At 46.6% G+C, this 25,928-nt stretch overlaps 1 protein-coding gene across 4 annotated transcripts in view; it reads left to right on the top strand.

Annotated features, from left to right (window-relative positions):
* The window catches only part of XIRP1 (xin actin binding repeat containing 1), a 35,003-nt gene extending 9,882 nt beyond the window's left edge, over positions 1-25,121 (top strand). For 2 of the 4 annotated variants that reach the window (XM_069859249.1, XM_069859250.1), the window contains exons 6-8: positions 12,655-12,815; positions 14,687-14,740; positions 16,485-25,121. In XM_069859249.1, the coding sequence (XP_069715350.1) occupies positions 12,655-12,815; positions 14,687-14,740; positions 16,485-24,107 (7,838 nt within the window). In that variant the 3' untranslated portion in view covers positions 24,108-25,121. Of the gene's footprint in view, positions 1-1,798; positions 1,959-8,136; positions 8,153-12,654; positions 12,816-14,686; positions 14,741-16,484 lie in introns of those variants that run through there. The other 2 variants (XM_069859251.1, XM_069859252.1) reach the window with 2 other exon arrangements.
* The last annotated feature ends 807 nt before the right edge of the window (positions 25,122-25,928 follow it).

Raw genomic sequence — 25,928 nt, 5'->3', positions numbered from 1 at the left:
TGATAACTCTGTCCCCAGCCTCCCACTGTGTTTGCTGACACCCCTGCAACCCACTTCACGCTACCTGAGCAGGTACATATTTATCGACAGCCCCTGAAATCCCCAGCCCTTTGACTCACAGCCTGGATGGCAACGAAAGATCTATCACGCTCCTAACAATATCCCTCACTTTCCTTCTTCACGTTGTGGGATACACTCCCACAGACTACTTCAATCTGCACCTCCTCAGCTGTTTTATGTTCTCTTGCTCACAGCCATCATACATAATGTAGAGTCTTCTCCTCAGCATGCAGCAGAAACAAGGGTGTCTGTATTTCCCTCCAACCCTAGGCAGTTAAATTTCAATCCACTCTAATTTAGCTCTTTTCTCTAATACTCACTTATTGAAGGAAGCAACAAAGAACTGAGGGATCATTTCAGAAGGATTGATGGTCCTGTAGGCACCAGGCTTAATACAAACAACAGTGGACTGGTAATTTGTAGCCTTGCAGGATGTTTAAAGAATCTGGGTTATGACAGGGAGAAGCTGGGCCCTTCCAAGAGCTTCAGTAAAAGCAGATGATCGTGTGGAGCTGGATGTGATGCAATGTTGGTGAGGAAACCTAATCGCAACCTGAACTGCAGCCTGGTTGATGTGTAGCATCCTCTCTGGGGGCTGATACCTGCAGACCTATGGAGGAGAGAGAGGGGCAGCGAGCCCTTCGAATGCCCCTGTAAATCTCCAGCAAAGATACTCTGGAGGAGGGAACCAAAAAACTGGAGCAACTCAAACTAGAAACAAGCAGGGTGGGGAAAACCATGGGTCTCCTGTGGTTCTCGCCCTGTGTTTTGTGATCCTAAGCACCTCTGAGTGAGTGTTTTATCTCAGGTGATGGTGACTTCTGGTACTGTCATAGCCAAGTCACATCTCCTTTCATTGCCACGTGGTGATTTACTCAAGCATATGCTCTCTAAAGGTGTCAGAAAAGTAAACCAAAGACAGAAGAGCTGCACCCGATTCAAGCATTGCTGGGTACCTCAGCTGTATCACTATCCCAGCCTGGTAAAGGCAAACTGTTAACATAAGCCACAGAGCCATTGGTTCTGTTTCTATTTGTAAATCAGCATGTCCAGGTCAGGGTCCCCAGTTCTGGCACAGAGTTGTACCCACCATTAACGTGCTAAAAATAGCACCTGTTACCTAACTGATCTTTGAGGGTATTGAGAGCCCTCCAGGGCTGAGTGTTTTATTGTTATCCCTCTCCAAAGCCCACCCAGAGCAGCTACCTGCAGCACTGCATTGCTGACAGAGGGGCTGCAGGAATGGGGGTGATTCCCAGCTGACCATGGAGATAGCTCAGTTGTCCTTCTTGGCATACACGCTTCTCTTAATTTCCTAAGATATCTATTTTTCTTTCTTGGTTCTAAAATACTGGAACTGATGAAGAAATAAAGAATGAGAAAATGTAGCTAATATCGGTCACCTTTGCAGCTTTTCCCTTAAAACTTTGGCTGTGGCCAGAGGCCTGGCCTCAAAGATCACAACCCGAGTACATGACGGTGAGACAGGAAAATGCCTCTTCCCACTGCACCACTGCCTGGGATCATCCCCATCCTAGGCTGGATTACAACAGGTATTTTGAATGACTAAGTTCTGAAAATAAGCCAGGCCCCCAGACTTTCCCAGCCTCTGTGTTGGGTTGCTAAAATTCATGATTGACTCAGCCTAGTGGAAGAGCAATTTTACTCTTCCCTAAAAATAGCCCAAGCATTTCATACTCTCAACATAGCCCAGCACTCAGTGATAAAACCAGCTCCCAGGAACCCCTGAGAGGCAGTGAACAGGACTGAGAGTGTGGGGAGTGGAGCAGGGGTCCTCGTAGAATACACTAAGGACTCCTGGCCGTGAATTTCACATAGATTTTCTACTGGGGCTGACTTCAGCGTGATACAGCTGTTTGGACTACTGAGACTTCCCTGTAAGTAAGTTTGAAGTAGATTAGAGTGGAGTGAAGTGCTGGGTGAATGTGAACATCAGGTTGATGCTAAAACTGCAGGGCAAATGAGGATGCTTGGCACCTCATGTTGTGAAAGTGGCATTGTAGCTCATGGAAAGCCATGAATTTTATTTTGTTGGCCCAGAGCCTGGTAAATCTCACCCTCTGCTGCAGAAGGTGCTGCCTCTGCGTTCCACAGGTGGTGGCTTTGGTCTGGTTCAACACCATCATCAAGGGTGCTTGGACATGTTCAAGACAGAAACGGAGCATTGTAGGTGTGTGCTTTTCCCTTGTCCCGAAGTATTGAAGTTCCTAGATTTGAGGCTTAAATTCATGGGGCCAGATCTCAGTGTGTGCTTTCTCCCCAGAGAATACTGTTATTTACCATGACTCTGGTCACTGTGATCAGTAGTAGGGGAAAGAATCTGTATGGGATTTGGTTGAGGTGGGTGGATGCTGGGGCAGAGGGGACATTTTTCAGATCAAAACTGTGTTCAGAGCTGTTAGGCAGTGGGCAGCAAAATTTGGACTGTTCAGAGGGAAGTGAGCTTTTCTTCATCTTACAACCCTATAGAACAGGAGGCAGAGAAGGGTCTGTTAAAGACAGAATTTCTTTCCCTCTCTCTTCTCTCCTGGTCTCCAGGGAGGGCTGAGAAATGCGTTTGTGACCCTGACCCATATAAAGGGCTTCAGAAGCCTGTTGGGTCAGCAGCATTAATATGGCTATACCACTCCCTGTTTCTGCTCATGTATGAAAAGTAACTCCAAAACCCTGCACCACTCTAAGATTGAGCAGAAACCTACCCCTGTGTGTGCGTATGTGTGTCTCATACCTGATTACCCATTTGCCAAAGCCTTTTAGCTCTAAAGTCTGTGTCGTGGCTAGCAGAAGAGAGCCAGGACTCCGGGTGTTGGTGCTGCCCCTTGGTCTCTATATGAAGTGCCTGACCCCAACAGACTGAGCTGAAAGCAGTGTTTTTCTGCTCACGCCTTTGGCTGTGGTTAACATTTCCTTCTGAGGTACACATCCTACTGAGTGTCTTGACAATAAAAGAAATTCCTTAACTTTCCCTAGTTCCATTCAGGTCTCTATTTTTCACCTAAATCTTTGCTGGAAACTATGTGAACTAGATTCATATTTCATCAGAAAACAGGAATTAAGGGAAAGAGGTGAAGTTGATGTCTCAGGTACAGGTATCACTTGATTAGAATAGGCAAAATATGAAGCCTTGTGGTGTTGTTCAGGCAAAGTGGTAGATAAGCCACTAGTGAAGATTAAGGGACCCAGTGTGGGTGGGAATTCATAGGAACATCCAACAAAGGCTGTTTTCAGCCCTTTAATAGATGCATTATTTTGCAGGATGCAAAAGCTTGCTTTCTGGGGAAACCAGGCAAGGATGCCTTAACTCTTGTGCTTGGAGCATGAAAATCCTTCTTCAGCACCAGCAAAAGCTCCAGGTCTGGGTCTGAACATGGTAGCAGAAATCTCTGCATTAAGTACTGTGCAACCTGGTATTTTAGTCTTCTAAAGTCAGTCATTTCTCCTCCCCCATGGCCATTTGCCTCATTCAGAAACAAATGGAAATGCCAGGGAAACCAAATAGCTACAAGTGATTTGGGGTGTACTCTTTAAAGGATACTGCTGAATTTTTGGGGCTATGGCTCTTTCTTCTGAAACAGTATTAAGTTTTCTTTGTTGTCAGTGAGACAGTATGGAAACACCACGATAAGAAGAGAAAGCAAAATCAGGGTCTTAAGAGCTCCTCAGAGCCCTGTGGTACCCACGCAATGCCCCTGCATAAACACCATGGCAAAGAAATGTTTTAAGATGCATGCCACAGCCCTTATGCCGGGGCTCTGCATCCCAGGTGGGATGTGCAGCTGGTGATGCTCACAGGTCTCATGCCTGTGCAGACATTCCCAAGGTGTCTTTTTGTGGTGGTTAGACAGAGCTTCCCTTAAAAGGTCTGGTATTTGTGGTATGTGAAGGAGCCCTCTCCCCAGGCAGAGGTTATTCCAACGGGTAGCTCAGTGTTGCTTTCCTTGGGGAAGGGGATTTTAGGAGGATGGAAGCTGTTATCATGAATGATCATTGTGCATTGTAGCCTGCAAGGGCAGAGATGCTGTTCTGTTGGAGAAGGTAGAGCACCGGGGCACGAAGAGCTTGGCAGAAGTGTTGGGATAAAACAGTCCTGCTGCCAGCCAGCACTCAGGGAGAGAGAAACAGAGAAAGAGGGAAATAGAAACAGTTGGCATTGTACGGCAAGCAGTGGTGTTTATCATCATTTCAGTGAACCACCCCTCCACCCCCCTGTTTAAATAACAGATAAAGAGTTACTAGAGGGTACCAGAACAGTGCATGATACACTATCCCCAGCACATCAGAGGGCAGTGCTGGATACCCAGATTCCAGCAACACGCAGCCTAAAGGAGCAATTTATTAAACATTCACTGGGTTTTTATTAACCCTTGCAAATAGCAGAGGAACATGGAGAATGAAGCAGTGCTGAGGGTAGAGTCAGTGCTGCATCCAACTCGTCTAAGCACTTTGTATCCCAAAAGCAGAGGAGCCGATGCGAGTGATGTTGGAGGCATGTAAAGAAAGACAACCCCACGGCAGTTGGCCCACTCGGGAAGGCCACGTCCCTGGCCAGCAATGCCACTCGCAGCTGTCTCTCAGCAGAGCTTCTTGGCATTTTTTAGTACCAGGAATAGAGTCCTCCACATTCCTGGATTTTTGCAGAGCCCAGAAATAGCCCCGAGCTGCCTTGGGGCAGACACTCAGCTCTGCCTGAGGCTATATTTTCCTGACTCTTCTCAGGAGCTGTTTAAATTACCTGGGGTTGTGATGTTGCTCCTGCAAAGGAAGTCCAGCCGACACTGAGGAGCCAAGAAATATTTACAGTAGTGAGTAAAGATCATGAACCTTCAGGTTAGAGGTGCTGGAAACTGTAAAGAGATCTGATTTTGAAACTCAAGTGCAGGAAACAAGACACTATTCAGTAGCTGTGCTCACCTTCAACCCCTTCCACCCCTTCAGATTTGCAAATGCAACTCCGTACATGTGCAAAATGTTAATTATTTGAGTATAATTTAGTAGACAATTCCTAAAGCATGACATGATATTTTAAATCTTATTTTCTCTTCAATGTAGCTGCTCTTTAGTTGCATTATTTTATTTTACTTACATGTTTAGCACTTTCCTCTCATTAACGTGCTTTTCTTTTCAGCCCATTTCCCACCTCAGAATTCATATATTAGCTCTATGTGCCAGAGCTGCTCAAGTGATTGCAACATATGGCTTGCAGCCAGAGCAAAATCTTTCTTAAACCCTTTCAAAAGAGAATGATATGTATTTTCTGATGTGCATTAGTCATTATATTTATGATCTGTATCAGAGATGCCCCTCAGCCTCCAAATCAGGGATCTATTGTGTGTAATGATATACAAACTTATTGAAAGGATACTCATGAAAGTTTAGAATCAGAAGAAAAGTGTTGTTAAGTTGTATATTTTTTGTTAGTTATCAAACTGAAATCAGTGGTTCTTACATCTGAGTTTGTTAGATGTGCATGTGAAAATCTCCATTCTCACTTTTAAAGGTCAATTCCCAGCCCATGCAGCTGTAACAAAAAGGTAACCTAGACCAAAACAGTCAAAAAAAACCTGATGAATTCTTTTAAAAAAGAAAACATGTTTACAATTGCCATTCTCTCACATAATTGGCCAATCCGTGGCAAAAAGAAAAAGCTTGAATTTCAGATCCATGCTGTCCTTTGTAGAACTGAAAATGAGAGAAAACAGTATAATTTGCAAGCAGAGCAAAGTGTGATCTGGGGCTCGGGAGAGAGTACCCGTGAAGATAAGCAGGGTGTTTTAGAGCACCACTGGTCCTCACTCTTTACAAGAAGCTGCCTAAAATCCCATTGATGATCCCTGCTGCAGCTTTGTCCCAAGGTTTTTCCCCTTTCCTTTGGAAAAAGCATCACAGAACAAATCAATGTTCACTAAAACCTCGAGAGCAGATCATGTGGCCAGAAAGAAATAGCTAGAGATGCTCTTCCCACCCCAAATCCTCGCCCTCCCAGGCCCACACTACCCCTCGTAGCCTTTGCCGCATCATTCCTGGACAACTCACCCTTTCAACAGCCTCCAAACTGGGGCAGCGAGGCAAACTGCTCCGCTTCCCACACCATCTTCGGCATGTATCTCCTCTGGCAGAGCTTCCCCATGGATCAGGGCTGCCGGCACAGGGATCGGGGCCAGAGATTTAAACCTTTCCCCGCTGACTGAGCACCACCAATGGGCTGCCAGGCTCCTGGATTAAGCAGCAGCACTGGTTTCCCAGCCAGCTTTTATGGGTGCTTACCCATCTGCACAAATTCCCCCAGCCCAGCCATGGCCACTATTCAGCACCCACTTTTATCAGGGGACTGATTCTTCAGGGGACAAAGCTGGGAGAAGGATGGGGTAGGTGTGATTCAGCGCATGGAGCTCCCACATCCAGGGACAGAGGCACGTAGAAATGGGATCACCATCTGTAGAGATGGGCTTTCAGCCTCAGAAGGGCATCCATGAGATGCTGAGATTTCAATAACATGCATGCCGGGGACAGGCAGGTGGGAATAGGGACACACATCCAACCGCACAGCTTGAGTCAGGGGACTAATCTGGTAGTGACAGTTTGCTTGGGGGTAATACATAATCCATTGCAGGCAGAGAGGAATAGTAGAAAAGGCCCCAAATTCCCAGGAGACAGCCAGCCCAGAGCACCACAAACCCAGGAGCATTTCCATGTAGGTTCACCTCCATTCCCTTGGAAAGCAGAGCTCCTTTCACAATGTAAATAAATAGCTGTTTTCATGCCCTGTTTTCGTCAGTGCGAAGAAGCTCCAGGACATAGGTTCCTGTGCACCCATGTGCTTTTTGAGTATTTTTTTGAGGATTTTGGGTCCTGCACCATGGGACGGGCCAAACATCTCACAGCACCTGAACCATTGCACTGCTAAGGTGGAAGACCACGTAACACATCCGTGCTCCACAGCATGGAACATGCCCAGTGTGCCCAGCTGGCCAAGAAGGCCAATGGCATCTTGGCTTGGATCAGAAATGGTGTGGCCAGCAGGTCCAGGGAGGTTATCCTCCCTCTGTACTCGGCACTGGTGAGACCGCTCCTCAAATACTGTGTTCAGTTCTGAGCCCCTCACCACAAGAAGGATGTTGAGGCTCTGGAGAGAGTCCAGAGAAGAGCAACAAAGATGGTGAGGGAGCTGGAGAACAGGCCTTATGAGGAACGGCTGAGAGGGCCTGGAGAAAAGGAGGCTGAGGGGAGACCTCATTGCTCTCTACAACTGCCTGAAAGGAGGTTGTAGAGAGGAGGGAGCTGGCCTCTTCTCCCAAGTGACAGGGGACAGAACGAGAGGGAATGGCCTCAAGCTCCGCCAGGGGAGGTTTAGGCTGGACATTAGGAAAAAAATTTTTCACAGCAAGGGTCATTGGGCACTGGCAGAGGCTGCCCAGGGAGGTGGTTGAGTCACCTTCTCTGGAGGTGTTTAAGGGACGGATGGACGAGGTGCTGAGGGACATGGTTTAGTGTTTGATGGGAATGGTTGGACTCGATGATCCACTGGGTCTTTTCCAACCTGGTGATTCTATGATTCTATGCGAGGTACAGCAGCCATCGTGGCAAACCCATGGCTGATCTGCAGAGGAGAGATGTCAGGCAGCCCCCGAGCCGCTGATGGAGGATGCTGTATTCAGGTGGCTGGGATGGGATGCTCTCCAGAGCACTGATCCTCTTGAGGAGCAATGGAGATAGATGGGACCCTGACACAGCTTGTACCACCAGACTATCCCTTCCCCTTCTAGCTCACGCAAGCCCCATGCGAGCACCTGGCTGATCTCAAGCCCCGTTACACAACACCCAGTTCACGGACCGCCATGGGGCGCGCACAGTGACACAAAGGGCTTTGCTTAGCAGCTGTGTTTGCTCAGGATGGCTGATTTTGGGAGTAAAGCTGATGACATGTGGTTGGCCAGGCGACCCGGGAGACTGGTGCTGAGCTTGCAGCTTCCTTTTTTAATAGGTGACTCAGGCGCACGGTAGCTCACTGGGGTTGGTGGTGGCAGCCAGGCTGCAAAGGAGTGCCAGCAGGAGAGGTGGTGGACACCAGCAGGTGGGTAGCATTGTTTATCTATAGGATAAAGTGGCTTAAATAGAAAGCAAAGCAAGCCGGAGCCGCAGTGTTACTGTTGAGATGGGGTTTTCTCAGGGGAAGGAGGGGGAAGGGATTTTGTTAGTGATTTGTTTTCCATTTGTTCAGAGTTGGCTGTCAGATGTAACATGATTAAGGTTCAAGAGACCTGTAGTATTATCTATAGCAGGAGACAGACCGTTTGAGTGATTTATGGGCAGGAACAGAAGAGGAAGTGAGTGAATTTTTATATGAATATTTAAGAGTCTTTTTCCCCCTTTTACCTTGCCTTTTCCCTATGTGTTTGAAAAGATCAGTGAGTACAAATGAATATGAGGAATTATTTTCCCTCACTACAAGTTTCCAGGTCCCACAGCCATTCCTGCTCCCCAGGGGCACGGCTGATGGGGCAGGGGGGCTGTAAACTGAGCCTGAGCTGCACATACTTGGGGCGAGGGAAGAGCTAACAATACCTTGACAGTTGCTCCCTATGGACAGCCCTAACATTGCAGACCCTCACAGAAAATGTGCAGATACATCCAGCACCAGACACTGATATGAAGGAGATTTTGCTGAGAAACCCCAGCAAGGAGTAGCATTCCCCATATCCTTCACTTAGACAGCAGCATCATTGACTGGGGTGCCAGGCACTGGGTGGGATGGGAGGAGGGTTTCCTCGGGAGCTCTTTTCTTCTGTTTTAACTCGCAGAGGATGCTTAAGTGCTTTGAGTATGAGGTTTAGAACCCCTGAGGCCATAGTCAGTGCTAGTTAATCAGCACCACACGGGATGCATCGCTCAGCACTAGAATGGATGCTAAACGTGCCAGCAGAGCCCTTTTGCGCAGCAAGGCAACAGGGTGGAGTATGGAACAGGTCTCAAACTGGGATTCCATGCCTTCAATCTCCTACACACAAATTACGACTGAAGCCTGGTCTGCATAACATCCTTTGGCTTTGCTTTAGCATCATGGGCTGGAAAGTTTTTCCCTCCTTCCCTCCCAGGGAATGCTGTGCAACAGCACCAATCTCGCAACTCTTGAGATGTCCTAGGTGCCACTTAGATGCTGTTAGCTGCACACACGTGACAGCTTGGCTTTCTTGTTAGTGGAATGAACTGTTGTTCTTTCACTCTTATCTATAATTAGCAGTTTGGAGGGTGGCAGCAGCCTGTTTTGTCAGGCAGAGCTGCATGGAGCAACCAGACTTTCCATGAGCGCAGAGCCAGCCGCCAGCCCAGCGGGTTTGAGCAGCCCCTATCTAAGGCAGGCGGTTTTGTGAGAAGTGATAAGCAAACAGAGAGCTGTGTGCAGCCTGTGCAGTGCAAAAATGTCAAAAAGGGAAAGAAAATAAAGGCAGCGATAAGGGAAAGGCTTCAACGAAAGCCTTGTGTCTAATTATATCTGTCATTAAAACAAAAGCCCTGTGGCCTTTCATCCATCCAAGCTAACAGATGAAGGACTAGGCAGCACTGAGGCTGTGCTATTTTCCACTACATGGACTGGAAATCTTCCTTCAGTCACATTATTTGTTCTTGGCCAGAAGGGCACATTGCTCCTCTTTGTGCAGCCTCTCATCCCACAGACTCATAGGCTGATCAATAAAAATTTTATCAGCTCAGCAGTAATACCCAACGCGTGGGGTCAGAGAAGACCATTAAACATTACCAGCATAGCTCTAGGACATGGGAATGTTTTTGCTAAGCACCTAGCACTGAAATGGTTAAACACAGCAGCACTCATGCGCAGACAGGGTCCCTGCTTTGCTGTGAAGTTCTCCCATCTCCTACAGGTAGTTTTTAAGGGAGTTTTTCCAGCATGGTCATGCCCTTGATGAGAACTTATGCTCATTTTCCCAACCAGAAAAGCTACAAACCTGTGCTTGATTTTCTTTCTGCTTTAAAGCCAACAAGGCTGACTCTCCTCAGCTCTCCCCATTGGTCTTACTGGGAGGCTTAGCCAGACCTTATTACCTTCTAAGGAGGAAACCTTTTCTTTTCCAGGCTGAAATTTTGCCTTTCCATTAGGCAATTCAGCAATGCAGGAGAAAAGAGAGAGATTCCCAGGCAAGATTGTTCAAAGCCCCCTTCAAAGCTTTCTGCAGTTAATTCAGCACATGCTTTAGTTCTCACAGGGCACAACCATAATAAGGAAAGACCATGAAATCTGAGGTACCTTCACTGGCAATTACTTTACTTTCCATTTTTACCAAGTGGACCCCTTTAATTGTGTGCCTCAAGTCACCAAATGAAGGGAGAAACCCACTGCAGAAAGAGAGGGGCTTGTGTTAGCAGATACCAGCACTGGCTCCTGGAAAGGCAGCATCTCAGTGATGCCTTGTTTCTCTCCTCCCCATTTCTAGGGTGCTGTTCATTTCAGAAAGGGATTTAGACAACATCTGGCATCTCTTGAGCAGAGTGGGGGAAAACTGATGCAATCAGAGAGTGATTTATCTTGTAACCTTGCAGCGAATATATTCAAATGCACTAAATCTCCCCAGCAGTGCCACTATCTCCACTGGCTGTAGATGGATAATTCATTCTGACTCAGTGTTTAAGCTACAGACAGCAGAAATCAGAGAGAGAGGTCCTGTATTTACATGGTGACTTAGCAAAAAAAGCATTAATGAAATTTCTTCTGTTTCCTCCCCTGGTGTCCCAGTGACCTCTGGCAGAACTGGGCAGCTACATCTGTATTACATCCAACTGCTTGCCCATGTATCCAGCCTCAGTTCTGCATTGATATGCCTGCACATCTGCAGGAGCATCTGGAACCAAGAACAAAAGAAACCTTGGGGTTTGGCACCTTCGAGCAGCATATTGACCAGTGTCTGACAAGTTCACTGGCATCCCTCTTCTCTTATCTCGATGGCTTTTTGGTGTGTGTTTGTCCCCACAGGAACTGGTAGTTCATCCAAAGCACCAGCTCTTGGAATCCTGCTAGTGTATGACATCAACTGTGGTCACTTTAAAATGAAAACTGAGTAGATCTCCTTCAGTATTTTAGAGAAAAACTTGGAAATCTGAAGTCAAACCCAGAAAACAAAGAAAAGAGTCATCATCAAGAGTCATTTGCACTGTTATTTGTGAGATCTCGTGATTTAGGGACTGAGATTTGATGGCAGAGAATGTTAGAATCGCTGCAGCGCTTCTAATGTGCACATATTAACAAGTACATCAGCCCTTTCCTGGCAGTGCAATGGCTGGATTTGTGGAGAGAGAGCCCATTGTTCAAACAGAAAGCATTGCAAATACCACACTAAACCCAAATGCAGCAGTGCAGGTCTGCAGATAAAAGGAGAACCTTCTGGTGTTTTTACAGTAGTAGCAGAGAAATTACAGCCCTGACTAACCTGGAGCACTAAGATGCATCATATATATATGTAAAGCTTTGTATGTTTACAATGGGATGTGGAGATGGCCATCCTGCTCACTTCTAACAGAGTAATGCAAAAACAAATTCCTCAGCAAGATTTTAGTGTTGCTTCTTTCTTTGAAAACTGAACCCATCTGTGTTAGAGCCATTAATTTTCACATGAACCTCTCTCTGGGTACAGACACAGCTTTCACCCTCAAAGGGAGGGGAAGTCCCTGCTGTTTAAGGTGATGAGGACCAAGGGGGACAGAGGACCACAGGTGGGAATGAGGCAGCATGTCCTGAGTATCATCCGAAGTGTGTGACTGCTCCAGCCATCAAGTCCCTCTGTGCATTCTTCAGGAGGTCTGGCTATTACCAGATCACTGCCTCCGAGAATAGCTATCTCTCCACAAACCAGAGAGGAATATCCTCAGCTTTAGTCATCTCCATGGGAGGCATCTTAACAAAGGCAGGAGGAACGCTAGATATCTTGAACATTTCAGCAATGCAGTGCTGGGCCCCAGTGGGGGCCCCATGGGAGCTGGTGCCACTCAAAATATCAGATCTCTGAACTAAGAGCAGGATTCAGTCCACTGGTTCTGACAGAGACTCCCTGCTACAGCCTCATAGCTTTTTCTTCTCTCAGTTCCTTGACATGGGCTCCCGGGGAAGAAATAAAGATAAATGAGTGTAACTGCTTGTGAAACATGCTAGTGGGAGATAATTATGTCAACGGACCAAAAGAAGTGGGCGTTGGTTCACGTTGAATACACATAATTTCTTCACATCCTCCTCCTTGCTTCTGTTTAGTTATGGTCTGGTCCAGGGATGCAGGGATGGGTACTGTCTCTGTGTCCTGCTGGCAAGACGGTGGCATCAGCTCACTGTCAGGTGTGCTCCAAGCTCATTTCAGCCATGAGAAGGGTGGAAATATTCACATTTTCTCCCTGAACCAAAAGGGCATGTTGTTAACTTTTGGGGCTGCAGGACAGAGGCTGCAGAGGAACGGATGGGTGTGCAGACAGCAGAGACATCGCAGAGCTCTCCGTAAGCGATGCTCTCACTCCAGATTGGCCATGCGCTCGCATCTTTGGCACATGCCTCACCACGCACATCTGTCTTTGTTTCAGATGAGAGGACACGGTCGTTTTTAGACATATCAGACAACACTAGCCGCGTACTTCACCAAGGACGAGGGAGGACCTCCACACCCTCCGTGAAGGAGCTGTCAGCTCTCTATCTCTCCCAGACAGCTGCTGCTGCTGCTCACACCAGCAGCTCTGCACAGCCGGTAAGCGCCGCCGTCCTCCCCCTCACAAATCACCAGTGGCATCCCAACAATGTCCTGTCCCAGCAAGTGGCTGTAAGAGGGTGAGAGAGAACAAGTCTGGTTTCATAAAACTAGAGAAACACAGCATCTGGTCTTCCAAAAATTACTTAGCTTTCCCTTGTCACTTGCAGATATTGTCATAAAGTTATCAGAGGTGCTGATACGTATGTGTGTGATGTATACACTGCTTATATATAAACACTCTATACATACACACTGGCTTCACATATGCTAACACACACATATACACACCCCTCTAGATCCACTAGTCCATACAAACAGTTTATTCAAGCATAAGATTTCCACTTTATTTGAACATACATATTTACATCTGTGGAGAAAATATTCAGCACATATATACATCTCCATGCTATACCCATTCCAACACATGTGTGTATATATGTCCATATATCTCCTACTCAGGTATATATCCATATATCTCCTACTCAGGTATAACTTTATAGCACAAATTCCCTGTGTTCCTCTGTTTATGGCCCTTGATCTGGGATCCAGGGATTTAATCGCCCACTCCATCACTGGGTGACAGGATAATCCATGTTATAAGGACTACGAGGGACTGAGCTGTGTTTTTCCTCTTTACCCAGCTCCACTGGTGATCCAGGAGCAATGTAGGACATGATTTCACATCTGGGGCTTTCTTGCAGGCTTGTTCATGCTCTCTTCTGCTCTCAGTCTTTTGCAGGGCCCCTCTTCAGAGACACAATCTCTCGAGTATATGTGTCAGGACTCTATACCAGAGGAGCCTAGACTGAAGGAAAGACTGAAAAGTCCAGACTACAGGGAAGCTGGGAGGGGCTCTTTATCAGGGACTGCAGGGACAGGATGAGGGGGAATAGTTTTAAGCTGAAAGAGCAGACATTTAGATGAGATACCAGGAAGACTTTTTTCCTGTCAGGGTGGTGAAGCACTGGCACAGGTTGCCCAGAAAAGTTGTAGATACCCCATCTCTGTAGGTGAACAAGGACAGGTTGGAGGGCTCTCTGGTGGGAGTTGTCCCTGCCCATGGCAGGGGGGCTGGAACTGGATGATCTTTAAGTTCTCTTCCAACTCAAACCCTGGGCAACCTCTTCCAGAGCCTCACTACTCTCATACTGAATAATTTCTTCCTAATGTCTTGTCTAAATCTTCCCCCATCCAGTTTATAGCCATTCCCCCTAGTCCTATCACTACATGTCTTTATAAAAAGTCCCTTCCCAGCTTTCTTGTAGGCCCTTTTTAAGTACTGGGGGGTCACTATAAGGTCTTCTTGGAGCCCTCTCTTCTCTAGGCTGAACAACCCCAACTCTCTCAGCCTGTCTTCCACCCTCTGATCATCTTTGCAGACTCCTCTGGTCCCGTTCCAACAGTTCCATTTCTTTCTTATGTTGAAGATTCCAGAACTGGACACAATACTCCAGGTGGGACCTCACGAGAGTGGAGTAGAGGGGCAGGATCACCTCCCTCTACCTATTTAGGGTTTTGTTTCTTGACTGAGACTTTTGGAAACAAATATTTCTGATCAAATTGGAATAAGATTGGTTTTCCCAGCTGTATAGAGCTTCTAATGAACCAAAAGAACACTCTCACCCAGGATGGTTTTCAGGTCTCCATAGCTGAGATATGTGTATATACACACACATGTATTTTATCTGTATATATGCATTATCTGTGTATACATATGCATATTATCTGTGTATGTATATATACACACACACATATATTATCAGTATATACTTATATTATCTATGTGTACATACATATATATAGACACACTTGGAGATAATGTGTCTTCTTGTGCATTTTGATGTCATTTCTCCTCATATCTTTTCCAGAGTACTGTGAAGGACAACTCCATTCACTCTCTCCACAGGCAGAAAAGAAGCAAGGTAAGAAATGTTAAAGATAAGCACCGTTATCTAACCAAATATTTGTGGACTGTGGTGGAGTGTGATTTAAATACTCACAGAAGGCAGCGAGGAGAGCTTTCATCCTGAATATAGCTATCAGCTGCTTGGTCGGCCTTCCCCACGTTCAGAAGTTCTTTGCAGATCCCAAAAAACCCTTATTTTAAAAAGCACATTCAAAGTATGTTTGTTCACAGGAAGGATCTGCAAAACTTGCAGCAAATTAGGCTGATTTTGTCATTATGTTGGGTTTTTTTTCACTAATGTTCAATACTTATTTTTAGCCGGAACAATCTGCGTGTAACAGAGTGAAATAACACCGCGCGCCAGTGCTTTGAGCAACAACTAATAATATTCCAGGCATAACTCTACAGACGTAACTCCACAGGCATGCCAAGGGTCAGCAGATCTGTTTACTGAAAGGAAAGCCACCAGGATTACAGTCTCTTTTAGATAATGATTACAGGCCTCAGCTACCTTCCCTTGGGAGAAATGCCAAGCCAGTGCATGTCGCAGGTATTCAATTCAGCTTTTGGTGCCCAGTGCTTCCCAAGCTAAGGAGAAAAGAAATGCAGAAAGTGAGGCTCAAAGGTAGGCTAAATGACCACAGTTTATCCCATCACAACTGCATCCTCTGTTCACTTCTGTGCCAACACTGCTGTGAATTCGAGCTGAGCTCAGGCTGACTGAGTCTAAACAAGTGTAATTTTTGCTGACCAGCTATGGGTGTTACCCCAACTTCTGGTCCCTCAGCCTTTTTTTTCTTCCCAACAGAGCAGAGAATTTGTCCTGCTAATTCCAGCAGTTTGTAAACCTTCATTAGCCTCATGCCTGTACAAGTCTGCAAGTCAAAAGAGCTTCATTTAAGTCTCTAATTGTATAACTGTGCATTATTGTTATATGAATTGTGAGACGGGGCACACGCATGAGTCCAACAGAAGAAATCATAGAATCATAGAATAACCAGGTTGGAAGAGACCCACCAGATCATCGAGTCCAACCATTCCTATCAAACACTAAACCATGCCCCTTAGCACCTCGTCCACCCGTGCCTTAAACACCTCCAGGGAAGGGGACTCAACCTCCTCAAGCCCTCACTCCTGTGCAGTGGGCAGCCCATGGTGCTACCAAAATCCCATCATGTTAGCTGCCTAGCCAAAACCAGGCTGTCCTCATCAGCTCAGTCTGACACTTTTATTTGGTTCCCTCTCCTCATTTTCTTCTTGAAACTTTTTGACAGATAGCTTTTTGGCTTTCTTCTGCACCAATATTCTATGTTAACAGATTCTTGGCAGGTCCTCCTGCTGCCCTGGACACTGGGGAGCAGGAGGGAGAAGCTAACTGTTATCTCATCATTCTAAGGCAACCTGCTTCATGTTATTCTTGTAGTCACTCTCTCTTGCTGACACAGTCCAAATCGGGCATCTCTGTTACTCTGTAGCTGGACTGAATCCTGGGAACTGTAGACTAACCACCACACATGCCTGGATTAGAGACTTTCTTTAGAGTGCCTTGCTGTGGAACCAGAGCTAACACCAAGCCTGGAGCGTGTGCAGTGGTGTGATGCTTTGGAGTGCTTTGTGCTGCTGAACCAAAGGTATGGAGCTCAGTCCATGCATGGATTTCCCTTGTTTGGCTGACATTTTCCTTTGCCGCTCTCACTACTAATGGCCACTGGGTTGGGGGGTAAGAGATGATGCTGACATTTGAAACTGTTTCCCTAAAGATGGCAGAGGCTCAGAAATCATCTCAAGTTGCCATCAAGAAAATGGAAGATGACTTACCTCCCCCTCCTGCCCCTGGCTCAGTCCCAGTCATCGCTTCAGGGAACCAGGATCCCAATCCACTCCCTGTGCCTCCTCCAAAGCAAGCATTCTCCAAGTTCTACCAGCAGCGTCAAGTAAATGAGTTAAAGAGGCTCTACAGACACATGCATCCTGAGCTCAGGAAGAACTTGGAAGAAGCTGTGACTGAGGACCTGGCAGAAATGCTTAATGCTGAAGATCCCAATGCACAGACCTCTGTGAACCTGGACAAAGTTCTTCCAGGAGAGGTTCAGTCCATGCGCTGGATCTTTGAGAACTGGGCACTTGACTCCATTGGGGACCATCAAGCCACAAGGAAGCTGACAGATGAAGAGATCATTCCCGGTGGGGATGTGAAAAGTACTTCCCTGAGGTTTGAAAGCCAGTCAATCAATGGAGACAGTATGTTAACATCAGCCAAGTTACCAGAAGCAGACCTTGCAAGAGGGGATGTGCATACTGCCCGGTGGCTGTTTGAAACCCAACCACTAGACTCACTAAACAAACTGTATTCAGATGAAACTGAAGTGCAGGAGGCGGTTCTCAAGGAGCCTGTCCAAGGAGGTGATGTGAAAGGTGCCAGACAGCTCTTCGAAGCACAATCCTTGGATGCTATAGGACGCTGTTGCTCAGTGGAGGAGAAAAGCATCCTTCAGCTCAAGTCAGAAATCCAAGAGCTAAAAGGCGATGTTAAGAAGACTATCAGGCTTTTCCAAACAGAGCCCCTCTGTGCCATCAGAGACAAAACTGGGAACATGCATGAAATCAAGTCCGTCTGCCGAGAAGAAATTCAGAGCAATGCAGTCAGAACAGCTCGCTGGCTGTTTGAGACTCAGCCCCTGGATACTATCAACAAGGACACTTCCAAAGTGCAAATAATCCGTGGGATTTCATTGGAAGAAATTGGAAGGCCAGATGTCAGTGGAGCTAGGTGGATATTTGAAACTCAGCCTCTGGATGCTATAAAAGAAATCACAGTTGAAGAACAGGATTTCAAGGCTTCAACAGATTTTGTCACAGGGGCAGATGTCAGCAAGCAGCGAATCCTCTTTGAGACTCAGACTCTTGATTCTCTGAAAGGAGAATCTTCAGAAAGTGTTGTAGCCAAAGAACAAGTCATTGGAGGTGATGTGAAATCTACACTCTGGCTATTTGAAACCCAGCCAATGGAAACCCTGAAAGACAATTTTGAAGTGGGGCAGCTAAAGAAAGTAGAGCTTTCCGCGGAGGAGAAGGGAGATGTGAAGCAAAGAAAACATGTCTTTGAGACCTGTCCCCTTGGCAGCATCTCCAAAATATTTGAGGAAGAAATTCCAGCCACCGCCATGGAAGAGGTAGTAAAAGGGGACGTGAAGTCTTTTAAGACCTTGTTTGAGACCATCCCCTTAGACAGCATCAAGCAGGCTGATGCTGAGCCCACCACTAAAGAAGAGGAGAAGATTCCAGCTGGCAACGTCAAAGCAAATCAAATCTTGTTTGAGACAACACCTCTATATGCCATCAAGGATAGCTTTGGTAATTTCCATGAAGTCACATCTGTAAGCAGAGAGCAAATCATCAGTGGGGATGTCAAGAACTACAAATGGATGTTTGAAACCAGACCCCTGGATCAGTTTGATGAAAGCATCAAGAAAGTGGATATAATAAGGGGGATCACAAAGCAGGAGGTGGTGGCTGGTGATGTCAGAACAGCGAAGTGGCTCTTTGAAACTCAGCCCATGGATGTCATTCATCACCAAGCCATGCAAGGTGAGGAGCATCCCTCGGTGAAAAGGGAGATCTCCCAGCGGGGGGATGTGAAAACCTGCAGGTGGCTTTTTGAGACCCAGCCCATGCACACCCTCTACGAGAAGGCTGAAAAGAAGCAGGAAAAGGATGATGTGCCCCAAGCTGATGTGAAGTCATACACATGGATGTTTGAGACTCAGCCCCTGGACTCCCTGAAAGGCCAAGAGGAGCAGTATTTACAAGTCAGTAAGGCGTACAGTCAGGAGGAATTGCAGGAAGTTGATGTCAAAACCGTCCGGCACCTCTTTGAGACTGAACCCCTGGGCAGCATTGCTGCTGGTGAAGCTGACCGAAAGAAAACCATGAGGTACTCCAGTCGTGTGGAGATACAATCTGGGAAAGTGTCCAGAGTGAAGGAGTTCTTTGAAGCTAAGCCCTTGGATACAGCCACCAAACCAACAACCCAGAAGGATGATGGGACGATTGAAGCTGGATCTGTGCACAAGTTCACTTGGCTTTTTGAGAACTACCCCATGGACTCCCTGAAGGACAGCTCTGAGGGCATCCAGGAAATCCCTCCAGAGAAGGATGTCAAGGGAGGAGATGTTGGAGGCAAAAGATTCGTATTTGAGACCTATTCCCTCGACCAAATACACAACAAAGTGGATGAGACAGAACTCCAAAAGATTCAGAAAGAAACCATGAACAAAGCTAATGTGAAGTCCTGCACAATGCTCTTTGAAAGCCAACCATTATATGCAATCCAGGACAAAGAGGGGCGATACCATGAAGTCACATCAGTGCAGAAAGAAGAAATTATGAAAGGTGATGTGAAAGGTGCCCGGTGGTTGTTTGAAACTAAACCCCTGGATCAGATCAAGAAGGAAGAAGAGGTGTTTGTGATTAGGGCTGTCACCCAAGAGGATATCAAGAAAGGAGATGTCCAGGCTGCCCGATGGAAGTTTGAGACAGAGCCTCTTGACTCCTTCACAGGGGGAAAGATGTCTGTGCCCAGAACAGTAGATGATGTGCAGAGGGGAGATGTTCAGTCCAACAAGCAGCTCTTTGAGTCTCAGCAAGTGGGCCAAAAGAAGTATGTGAGGATGGTCAGTGTCAGTGACGTTCAGCGAGGTGATGTGAGAACATCCACTTGGCTTTTTGAAAACCAGCCTGTGGACTCCTTGTATGGGGATGCAGAAAGAAGTTCATCTATCAGTACTGTGCAGAGAGAGGACAGCCAGAAAGGGGATGTAAAACGCTGCACCTGGTTGTTTGAAACCCAACCAATGGACACCCTTAAGGACCCTGAAACTATGTCCAGCACCGGGGCCCAAGAACCGATCCCTCATGCAGATGTGAAAAGTACAACATGGCTTTTTGAGAGTACACCCTTGGATAAATTTAGCGTTTCTGAAGGTAGTATAGAAACAGAATTGAAAGAAAGGACCATGAAAGAGACTTTAGAGACACTCTGCACTTGCCAGGCTATTCAGCATGATGGGATCCTCATTGAAGCTAATGATATGCAGAGCGTGAAAATGGTGAAGTACCAGCTCAGCAGCCCAGGTGCTCCAGAGATCCTGAAAGAGGAAATTGTGGGAGGCCATTTGCAAAGGATAATGCTCCAGCTTCTGCACAGAACCAATGTGGAAGCACAGAGTGTGCTAGTGGAGGAAGACAAAGAGGGCAAGGTCAAAGTAAGCACATTGCAGCTACTGGACCAGAGTGAAGCTGTAAAAGGCAAAGAGGACTTGAGCGGAAATGTAGCTAAGGCGTTACAGGGTCTCCTCAGTCAAGACACTTCCATCAAAAAGGGGATGGTCTTACAAGAGACAAAGTCAGGATCAGTGAAAATGACTCTCTACTCCCTCCTGTTCCATTCAATCCAGCAGAAAGTTGTCAAAGGGGATGTGAAGTCAACAATAGGGAACCTCTTGGCTTCTTCTCAAGAGCAGAAAGCAGCTTCAACCATTAAGCGTGAGGACAATGAGAAGGGAAATGTCCAGCTATATGCAAGCTGCATTGAGAAGGGAGATCTACACTATCTGAAGAATCTCCAGCAGGAGTCAGAAATACAGTCCCTCATCTCTTCTCAAGCAGAGCAGGGGACAGATGAGAGTGCCTCAAAGTTTGTGCAGGGGGCTAAGATCCATATCTTGCCAAATAAAGAACAAATAGAGAAAGTACTCACAGAAGGTGAAGCAGGGGCTATGGAGGGAGCAAAAAAGTTATTTGCATGTGAAAGCGTGGGCAAAGAGAGTATGTTAGAGAGGGAAGCTGTGCGTGCAGCAGGTATGACAGGCACCAGAGTGCAATGTGTTGGGAAGCCTCTGCCCACAGCGATGGGAAAAGAAGAAATTCTATCGGGAGGACTTAAAGTGACTGCAAAGTCAATTCAAAGGGTTGCAGATGTCAGCAAGAAGGTAGAGAAAGAAAAACCCACCACTGGCAGTTTGAAAGAACCCAAAGTTATTATGCAAGGCAAATTTCCAACCCAAGTGATGGCTCAGAGGGAAGAAGTGGATGGGAAGCCACAGCGTTTGGTCACTGGGGAAGTCAGCCAGATGCAGCCAGAAGAAAAGGCTCTTGGGAGTGATCTTCAGGCTGCAATGCATAGCCTGAGGCTAGCAACAGCAGAAGCAAAAAACATTCAACATCATGTCCAGAGCAAGCTACAAAAGAGCAGGGAGGAGGTCCACATGGCCTGCAGGCAGCAGGCAGCAGGCACACAGGAGACAGTGACTCTTCAATCAGCTGTACACCAACAAGGCTCTGCATCCAGCATGCAGGAGAGCACCAGTACTGCCACCAGGACTACCACCACTAGAGTCCAGGAGGCATCCAAGACCCACACAAGCATGTCTCAGAAGAGCATAGCATCACACAAAAAGGTCAGTGCTTCAGAGGAAGTACAGGGAGGACAACTGTTGAGCCAGGAAAGCCAAGTTGTGCCTAGTAGAGATCTTAGCATTAAGGATGGCCTTTATACTGCCACACCCGTGAAAACCTGTATAAACCCTTTTGTTGAGTCTGATTACAAAGAGCAATCAGTGCAAGAAGAAAGAGATGTTATTGTCAGAGGGGATGTACAGACAGCTATCAGAGCACTGCAAAGTGCCACCACAGAACAGCACCTGGTAGAAAAGGAGGATGTTGTCCGAGGTAATTTAAAAGCCACACTTCAGTCGCTGGAAAAGTCTAACGTTAATATCTCCAGAGGGGATTTTAAAGCCGCTATGATATACAGAAATGCAGGGCAGTCCTATTCTGTGTATAAAAAGAAAAATGAGGCTCAAGTCATTAGTAACCAGACAGCTGTAGTGGCTTCAGGTTCGCCTGCTGATAATGACTTTCCTCCTCCTCCCTCAGTTGCTGTGATGAAAGCAGAGCATTGCCCACCCTCAAGTAAAGCAACAAAAGAAGGTGCCCTTCCAACCAGCAAAGATGAAGCTCCAGGAAGTTCTGTACCACTCCAGACCCCTCTTCCTGCCCCTCCTTCTCTGTCCTGCAAACTCAGTGATCAGAACCCTGCAGAGAAGCCCAGGACTCCACCAAAACCAGAAATTACTGCCCCACCCAGGAAAAAACCTGTTCCCCCTCCAAAACCTGAGCACCTTTTACATGAGCCACATTATGCTTCTGCATGTAACAGCGTGAGTAGATCAACCAAACCCATCCCTCCACCCCTGCCTCCAAAACCTGCAGGTCTGAGGGAGATCACCAAGCCAAAGCTTCCCCCCACAGACCTGGGATTAAGTTGCATGGAAGTATGTGAACAACTGGGCCATGAGGAGGTTCGGACAAAATGCTCCACTTTGGAGACATCTGTGGACCAGCCTGTCGCAATTCAGAGTATGAGCCCTGAGAGAAAGCTGCCAAAACCCAAAACTCCTCTTCAAATGGCAGAGGAAAGGTACAAGGCAAGCAAAGGAAGACAAGGAAAAGTGGAATCGTGTAGTGCTAAGCCAATAAAAAATGGAGTGATTAGTTTTGGAGCTGAGCAGGGAATGATGAGTGGGAAAGCAGCATCTCCAAGGAGATGTCCAGGTGAGGTGGTTCAGAGGCCTGTAGATCTGTGCCAAGAGAAGAATGGGTGTTCTTCAGTATCACACCCAATCTGTCCTGGTAGGGAACAGACGCTTGATGTGCCAGGACAGACCATGCCAAGCACCTCCCCTGTGGGCCACACTATTCTTCCAAAGGGAGGAGATGACCTTGCACAACATGCCTCATCCAAGGTGGAAAGAGAAATTGTGTCTAATTCTTATGGATCATGGAATAGTCAGAGAGTCACACAGCAGGTGCATGAGAGGAGACAAATGTGTCATTCAGTGTCCTTCCACCAACAGTCAATGAAGTCAGAGGAGCAGCAGCAGGGGAATAGTGGGCAATTGAAATGTCCGGATGAGGAGGAGAAGCCAGCAGTTGTTATGAGAGAGAAAAACAAGAGAGAAACAGAAGATGAACGTCGGAAGAGGCTGTCAGTACACAAAGAGGAGATCATGAAAGGCAATGTCAAGGAGGCTATGGAGATCTTTGAGAACCTCAGGAGGCAGGAGGAGCTCCAAGAGATCTTGACTCGGGTGAAGGAGTTTGAGGAGGAGACAAGCAAAGTGGATGTGAAAGCTCTGAAGAGCTTCTTTGAGAAGGTCCCTGACTGGGTTGTTCGTCATAAAGGCCAGCAAGCCAAGCAACAGGATAGGGCTGAGACCTTGGCAAAGGAGGACACTGACAGTGTCTCGTCAGTGGAGTTGGTTTTTGAGGACCTGGAGCGAGCAAGTGCTGAGATCATTCACCTGAAAGAGCAGACACTTGCCCGGCTCCTGGACATTGAGGAGGCCATCAAGAAAGCTCTTTATTCTGTCTCTAGTCTCAAGTCTGAGTCAGACATCGCTGGGCTCTCAGGGCTGTTCAAGGAGTCTCTGGAGAACACCCAAAGCTCTGTGAGCAGCAGTAATATCTGTAAAATCAGTATTGTCTCAAGCAAAGCCAAGCAGGAGGAAAGCACACTGGAGGCAGGGGAAACAGCACCTGTGGGGGGAGAAAAGGTGGCAGAAAAGCCCGAGGCAACCAAGGCAGAGCTTGATGTCCCCTGTCTCGTTCAATCTCGTGTCAGTTCTCCCTCCTCACCTTCCTACATTTCTATCGAGTCTGCTGCCAGGAAACCAGCAGAATCACCCAAGACAGGACGATCTCCACGGGGCATCTCTTCACCAGACTGTCTTGACACTGCAGGGAAGAGGGATGCTTTTGCTCAGGACAGCTGTAGCTCCTTTAACCATTCATCAGCAGAGTCTGCTGGGGGTGACACCACCTCCTTTGAGAAGAGATCAGAGACCATGCAAACAAAAACTGGGCTAAGCTCAATGAAGCAGCACACCCTTGGCAATTCCGGCCCTCTGGACAACTCCAAAGGCAGCTGTCACTGTGGGATGAAAGGAGGCTTTTCAGACTACCGCTCCATGAATTCACCCAGCCCGCAAAATCCACGGAGGCAGAAAAGCATCTTGGAGCTGCAGACAGGGCCCGATGGGTCCAAGCTCTACGGAGCCACCCGGACTGTCATGGAGCAGTATGAGGAAATGGACCAGTTTGGAAACAAAATCATCACTTCATCCACCACGGTCACCAAGCAATCTGAGACACAAACCTCTTCCACGTGTGATGTGGCCTCTCATTCCCAATACGAGGTATCTGCCTCACCGGTGTTTCGGAGATACATGAAGAGCCCAGCTGAAGACTTCCGCACCAACGGCAGTTTTCAGGAGCCGGGAGTAGTCTTTGTCACCTTTGGCAACTCGAAGACAAAGAAATAGGAGATTCTGGAGAACAAAGGAGAACTGTATAAGATGAAAATGGAAGTCCACAATAAAGTCTCCTGGGTTATCCACACTACATACAGGGATTTGTCTACACCCCAAGGACTTCTCAGGGTCGTCGTCTTGGTGTTTGCATGCAGACAGGACAAATGCAATCCTGGAGGAGAACAGTCCCCACCTGGCCAACCCAAAGATTTGTGCTGCACCACAACCCAGAGCCCTGACAATGTTAGAAGCACAAGGGAAAAATCCATCCATGAGCACCTTAGGGTAGCTTCTTCCCTGCTAGAGTTGTTTGGGGTAATTTGCAGGGGGTAGGGAGTGTTGTATCAGGCTTCTCTGAACTAGTGCAGAAGAAGGATAGATAGGATCAATTAAAGAATGAGCTAATCTGGTCATTGGCAGGAAACCACTTTTATCTTATCTTCTCTTATCTTCTCTTCTTTTTCTAATTTCAATACACACTTACCAAGAAGGGCATTCTAAACAGACATATATATATACATGCTTGTATTGATGGGTGGGTTGGATAGGTTTTCTCTTAGCCATTAGCAAAAACAAAAAGGAAAAAAAAAAATCTCTCAAATTGCTGTCACTGTTAGGGTTGGGGGAGGTATTTATCAGTTTATATTTCAGCTCCTGGAAAGTACTGGGTGCTACTGAAAATTGTTAAGCTAGGACCTATAGTTGTTATTAATGCCGTTGCCCCAAAGAAAGATGCTATGAAGGATTCTCTGCTTGAGTCAGAATGGTTACTGCTTTAATTTCTCTATTTTTTTTTAGAATTGTAATTTATTATTCAACATATGCAAACAACTTATTTTAGATTTTCCATGCTTTCATACATGTTTACTGTTTAAATTCACTTTGAGACTTTGTAAAGGAATTTTCTTTTTATTATGACTTTGTTTTGTACATTCTCAACTGAAGATTTTAGATATATTGTGGTTGATTGGGTTTTTTTTAACCTTTATTGCTGCGTTCTGAAGGTAAACATTACCTTTAAAAATACTTTGGTCTGGCTGAGTTTCTTTTGTTGAGCGCTTGTTTCCTTTCAAAGTACCTAGAAATCATCTCTCAATGAAACAGCTGAGTCACATACTGGGAGCACTCCAAAGCACTAGTGATTCTGTGTGATTCAGTACAGACCCCCGAGGGACACCACTACTCACAGATCCCAATCTGGACTTTGAGCCATTGACCATTACTCTCTGAATACGACCATCCAACCAGTTTCTTATCCACTCATCAAATCCATATCCCTCCAATTTAGAGAGAAGGATGTTGTGGGGAACCATGTCAAAAGCTTCACGGAATCACAGGATCAATAGGCTGGAAAAGACCCGCAGCATCATCGATTCCAACCATTCCTATCAACAACTAAACCATGCCCCTCAGCACCTTGTCCACACGTCTTTTAAACACCTCCAGGGACGGTGACTCTACCACCTCCCTGGGCAGCCTCTGCCAGTGTCCAATGACCCTTTCCATGAAAAAAATATTTCTGATCTCCAGCCTGGACCTCCCCTGGTGGAGCTTGAGACCATTCCCTCTCGTCCTGTCCCCTGAGAAAGTAAGATTTGCCAAAAGAAAAGAACATAATTTTCCATTCCACTGAAGAATATACTAAAGACTGAAGTAGAAAAGCAGGTCATCATAAACTGAGAATATCTGGTTTCAGGGAATCATCAAAAATAACTACTTAGACCTCCCCAATTGTTATGAATGGGACTAATTGCAGAAACAAGGGAGAGAGTAATCTGGAGCTCCTCTTCAAAATTTTTACCTTTGTTTGTTTCTCATCTTATCTTCTTTCAC

This window comes from Phaenicophaeus curvirostris, chromosome 6 (assembly GCF_032191515.1).
Source record: "Phaenicophaeus curvirostris isolate KB17595 chromosome 6, BPBGC_Pcur_1.0, whole genome shotgun sequence".
Lineage (NCBI taxonomy): Eukaryota > Metazoa > Chordata > Aves > Cuculiformes > Cuculidae > Phaenicophaeus > Phaenicophaeus curvirostris.
This window is presented reverse-complemented; position numbering and strand designations above follow the sequence as displayed.